The 6,000-nt window shown below is 44.5% G+C and overlaps 1 protein-coding gene across 5 annotated transcripts in view; it reads left to right on the plus strand.

Annotated features, from left to right (window-relative positions):
- The window catches only part of Prkn (parkin RBR E3 ubiquitin protein ligase), a 1,231,972-nt gene extending 1,226,270 nt beyond the window's left edge, over positions 1–5,702 (plus strand). For all 5 annotated transcript variants that reach the window (XM_071612868.1, XM_027939482.2, XM_071612867.1 and 2 more), the window contains one exon: positions 3,470–5,702. In XM_071612868.1, the coding sequence (XP_071468969.1) occupies positions 3,470–3,582 (113 nt within the window). In that variant the 3' untranslated portion in view covers positions 3,583–5,702. The remainder of the gene's footprint in view (positions 1–3,469) is intronic.
- Positions 5,703–6,000: the final 298 nt, after the last annotated feature.

A 6,000-nucleotide genomic window follows, 5' to 3' on the forward strand; every position in this document is an offset into this window, starting at 1 on the left:
GCCACATACACACATGCATATGTACACACATCACATATATTAACACACTCCCGTCACATTACACGCATACCACATGTATGTACACATCCCCAAACATACACAGCACACCATGCACAGAACATGTATATAGAAATACAAAAGCCACAAATCTACATAGACCACACATACTGTACATACATATACACGATATACAACACATTGGCATGTTCATACACATGTATACACTCATGCCACATACATAGACACATATGTACACATACCACATGCATGTCACATGCACACATACACATATACATGCTTATACACACCACATGCATACGCACATGCTCATATACCATATCCAAACACATATTACATACATACACTGAACACATATGCATGCATCCATACACCACACATGCACAAACATACACATATACATGATTATACATACGTACACATGCCCATACACACACCACATTCATACACACATGCACATATATACCACATATAGACATGCATACCACATGCATACGTACTCCACAAAACACACACATACATGCATATACATGCACATGTATCCATACACATGCCCAAACACACACCACTTACATACACATATGTACACATACACCACATTAAGCACACCAGATACATAGCAAAAATACACATCCACATGCATGTATGCATGCACATGCCATACATGCATATTTATGCACATGCACTCATGCACAGCACACACATTACACATAACATGCACACACTACACTTGCAAACACACAGGCATGCCACATACACATATGCCAGACACATGCAAAACATATACCACCAACATAGACATGCACAAGACATGCATCAAAATACATGCCACACATATGCACATACATGCACAGTGCATACACACATGCTGCAGATACATGCACATGCACACCACATACATGCACATACGCATGTGCACACACCACCTGAAAATACACCATACACCAAAAAAAAACATAAACAGAGGCACCCATATAATACGTACATAGACACATTTACATACCACATATCCATACACACATGCGTGCCCTTACATGTTAGGCAAAAACTGCTAATTGCAGTATTATTTATGTTAGGAAGAACCCAGAGTCCTCTAGCTGTGGCCTCAGAATGAGGAAGCTTGGTTTGCCATATGAAGCCCTGGGAAGCATCACGCAGCCCCTCCCTGCTGTACCACAGGGGCTGAGAACACAGACTCTGGGTTCCCAGGGGCCTTTGGGGGTCTGGGTCTGCTGTGTGCTGTGTGGCCTTCTGGGCCTTATTGTCCTCATCTGTGCCATGGGTTTATACTAGAACTTGCCTGAGGGAGGTGTGCTTTGGGCTTCTTAGCGAGAGCCCAGTTGCTCTAGTGTTAATCACTGCAGTGTAGCCAAGGGTGAAGCTTCGTTACCGAGGTCTCCTCTAGGTCTGCCCCACATTCAGCAGAATCTTAGGAAGCAGCTCTCCTTCAGTGACACTGACAGGAGAGCCGTTTCCATGTAAATGTAGACAGAGTGACATTTACACTCTGGGCACATGCTCCTGGGATACCCTGCGGGCCCCAGAAATGTCCTTGCTTACTCTGTCTCACACAGACGGGACTCTGGCTCCATTCTCTGACCAGCGAATGCCTGTTGCCGGGTACATTTGCTTTTAGGTGGCTCCGGAGCTTCAGTTCACTCATTAGAACCCAGAGGAGGAGCCGCTGGCCGGAGCAGGGACGGCACCTGCAGGGGCTGGGGCCAGTCAGTGGACAGGACTCACTGGAAGGAGGCTGTGGTCCCTTCATACCAATATCTCAAATCTGTGTGCACCTGTCAGCAGCTCCCAGCTGGTATTTATGATCATGTGTCACCTGCCAACAGGGGCTGTTCTGAGAAGTGTCATCAGACCACTTTGTCATTGTGTGAACATCCTGAGCGCACCTTCTCAAACCTAGACAGTGTAGGTCAGCCACAGGAGGCCTTGGAGCCACAGACTGCTTTACAGTAAGCAGGAAAGCACTACTAATGCCATCCCCTCCTCCACTTCCTGTCCTGCTCTGTCTGCCGTTGTGATTCCAGTTTTGTGATTTGTTACGCTAGGATTCTGGTGCATTAAAATTTTGATGTAATAGGAAAACATTCTTATTGTCATTTAGAATTACTTTAAAAAACACTGAGTTTTAATATATTGCTCAATTATTCTATTTGATATTTTGGAGAAACTAAGTGGTTTTAAAGCACCACACTATTTTATTGGATTATTTACATCATAAGGTACAATCATTAAATATGTTGTTGAAATGACACTCTCCAAAATGGGAAGTATTAAGATAAAAATGTCATCAATAAGTTATCTGATTATTTTTTCTACGGTAAATTTTATTTGTTTTTATATGCAATTTTTGTGATCTTTGAAACAAACTAAAAGAAGCAGAAAGTAGAGGACTTTGAATGTATCCAAGTTATCCTAAGGTAAATGCCTGTGTCTACATATTCATACATATTTTCAATTAGTGGAAGTTCTCAAACTAGTTTTCTAGGAAAAATGAGACAGTACTGAAGCAATTACGTGGCCATTAGTGGGAGAGCAGAGACACTTACAAGATAATTGGTAAATTGAAGAATGGAGTGCTCAATGCCTCGCAGAAACACTGCATGGCTCCCGTGTCCAGGAAATCAGTGCGCAGCCGTGGTCTCTGTGCAAGGCTGCGCACGGCTCGCTCCACCTGAGGCAGAGCTGGTTTCTGCTCCCCAGAAGCCAACAGAGACAGCGTTTAACACCTGGGGGAGCCAGGCATCCCAGAGTAGGACCCAGAGAAGAGGCAGAAGAGGCAGGCCCCGCTCCAAAACCAACCGGAACCTCACGGACCTCGGTTACTCCCAAGCAGCAACGGTGAAAAGCATTTCGCCTTAAGAAAAGTCTACAACCAAGTTATCCTCTGAGTTTTTGAGCAGTAAATGAGTCATCAGACCCCTCGCTAGCTCCTTTGTGTCCTTCTCGTCCTAAATTAAATTTAGAATAGCATTAAGGGACATATTCCCTGTTAGAAGTAGTATACTGTCCCAATTCCTGTTTTATGAATTTTGACAAGCTAAGTATCTCCAAAGAAATGACAAAAGTAATCATAACATATTATTCTATGTTAAATTATTAAGTGCATTTAATGTATTTAAAACATTGAATTCAATATATATTTAAATTTATTTAAATGAGGAATTGACTGTGAAACACAAAGCACTTGTCTCTAAATCCCATTTCAGGAAAAACAGGTAAGCTCAGATTTACAAATAAAATCTGCCGTGGGTGGAGGGGTGCTATTTGCTTTGCCTCCTCAAGAGCGTCCCAACGTCAGAGCGCCCTCCCTGCTCTCCCATTCCCTCCCCCTGCTCAGACTCCCTAAGAAGGGACCCCCACACTAGCCTGTGGCCTGGGGCGTGTTCTCCAGGCTGCTGCAGACCCACCGTGGCTTGTCCTTTGTCGCCCGCAGGAGGATGCATGCACATGAAGTGTCCGCAGCCCCAGTGCCGGCTGGAGTGGTGTTGGAACTGCGGCTGCGAGTGGAACCGCACCTGCATGGGCGACCACTGGTTCGACGTGTAGCGGGCTGGGCGCCGCGGGCGCTGGGCCCTGGCCACGCCCCCCTCTCGGAAACACCCAGCGCCCGCCCTGCCTTCATTTTCTACTTCACGTTTCTCTAAACACATCTCACACACATACACACACTCACACACGTGAACACAGGCTTCAAGGTCTCTCCACAATCACAAAAGCAAAATGACAGAGAAAGCTGCTGGATCTCTTTTACTACATCCATGAAAAACAGCAGAGCCAATCCCAACACCAGCAAGAGGTCTTTCCAGGCCTTAGAATTATGCCCAGAGTAAAGTGCAGCCCGTCTATTCTGAATAATCCTTATTCTTGCATGGATTCAAGTCAGGCTGGCTCGGCACAGGGAGCAGGTCTCCAGATCAGTTTCCTGCATTCTACTTTCAACAAACACAGGGGAGGAGCCGCTGGCAAGGTGGGGACAGCTCCTGGGGACTGTTGCCTGAGGGGGCCCCTGCAAGGTGGACTGCAGGGACTCTCAGAACTGAGTTCCTGGCTTTCAGAGCAACATTCAACATTTAACTTTTCAGAGAGCATCCAGTCCTCAAAAAACCCCAGGCAGTAGTAAAAAATATGTGTTTATCCCTAAAAATTCTATCTTTATAAATTGTGCTGATGAAATATCAACTGTGCACAAATCAGCTTGTCAACTAAGTGAGAAATTATGAAAGCCAATTTGAATGTTGAATGTTTAAATTACAGGGAAGAAAGCGACACTTAATGTGCTTTCATTCCATTTAATTATTTGCTACTTTAGAAAGAAATCGCTTATCTGAAAATATTACAAAATCTATCGTTTGATTTTTAAGTATTCATTTTGCAGCTTGGAAATTAGCTTGTGCATTAGGCACTACTGTAAATTTAATGGATAAAGGGCTATAAAGGAGACATTTTCAAAAATCATTTCATAGTGATATTGAATGCTAACAAAAGTGCAGGTTATTAAGTAGAATCTTTAAAGAAAGAGCCTTTCCAAGGCGTCCAGATGAAAGCATTTCTGACCCTCTTCATTAGAAGGGTGCAGGCCCCATGCGTCCCCACTCTCCTTCCACTGCTAGCCCCAGGGAGCCATGCATGGGCGGCCAGCTCCTGCAAGGAGAGTTCTTTGCGTAGGACAAAATAAACTCACTTATTCCTCAGGTTACCTGCATCAAATTTGAGTGTTGGTCAGATTTTCAACTTTTCTCTTTTGGGGGCAAATGCAACACATAAAAAAAAAAATTCTCTAGATACTGTGAGATGCATTTTCTACTGCAAAAATGGAGGTGAGAAAACACAAGAGCTGCCTGTTGACAGCTCCTCAGGAAGACCGTGAATGTACCTGAGGGCAAAGGAGTTCTGGCACGGGGGGGCCCTTCTGGGTTTGGGGAGCTGGAAATTCTAAACTGGTCACCAGTCCTCTCCTCCTAGGTGGGCTCCCTGTGTCCTTGCTGGTGGGAGGAGAAGGGGTTTCTGAGGTCACGTCCCAAGGACCTTCTTTCATGCTCCAGGGAGCACTCTGCCCTCCACCCCCTCGCGGGTACTGTGCCGGGACAAGACAGGGCAATGATGTCCATGTGCACAGCTGCTCCAGCATGTTCAAGGCCACAGGGAGGTCCGTGGCCGTGCTGAGCCCCAACCACAATCAGGACACATGTCACTGACAATCCCAGCCAATTGCAGCTCCTTGCGCCAACTCAGGGTGACACCCCAGATGGCATCGCCTGTCTTGTGGCACATGGGGCACTTTGTATCAGTCTTAGCTTTTTCTTTGTGATGCTCTCATTATTGCTTCTTCGAAATCCACGTAGTGTTTTGGGTTTGCCACTGTGAATTGCAGGTACCGTAGCAGCCCCTGGAGCTGTTCAGCTGTTGAGCATGGTCTCCTTTGTGGTGATATTTTTTTTCCAGAATAGAATAGTGATTCTTAAAATAACTTAAAGGAAAAATAGGCATTGAGTATGAACATGAATCACAATATTATTTGAACACGAACACTGTAATAAAATATAGCACAAGAATGGAAGTAAGATCTTTGCGAAAAAATCTTTATTTTTTTCTGAAATGTGTTAAGAAATATCTGACAGGTATGTCTGCGAGTGTGCTTAATTGTCAATAAAAGTATCCTAAGAGCTCTTGGGTCTGTCTTTGAGGGTATGTTTTGCACAGCTGGGGAGGTAAGGGAGGAAGCACAGACTGTGGTTTTTTTTTTTTTTTTTTTTTTTTTTGGTACCAGGGATTGAACCCAGGGGCACTTAAGCATTGAGCCAAATCCCCAGACTTTTTATTTATTTATTCATTCTAATTAGGCATGTATGACAGCAGAATGCATTTTGATTCATTATACACAATTGTAGCACTTTTCATTTCTTTGGTTATACGGGAGGTAGCGTCACACTAGATGTGCAGTCACACATGCACCTAGGGCAATGA

This window comes from Marmota flaviventris, chromosome 6, assembly GCF_047511675.1.
Source record: "Marmota flaviventris isolate mMarFla1 chromosome 6, mMarFla1.hap1, whole genome shotgun sequence".
NCBI lineage: Eukaryota > Metazoa > Chordata > Mammalia > Rodentia > Sciuridae > Marmota > Marmota flaviventris.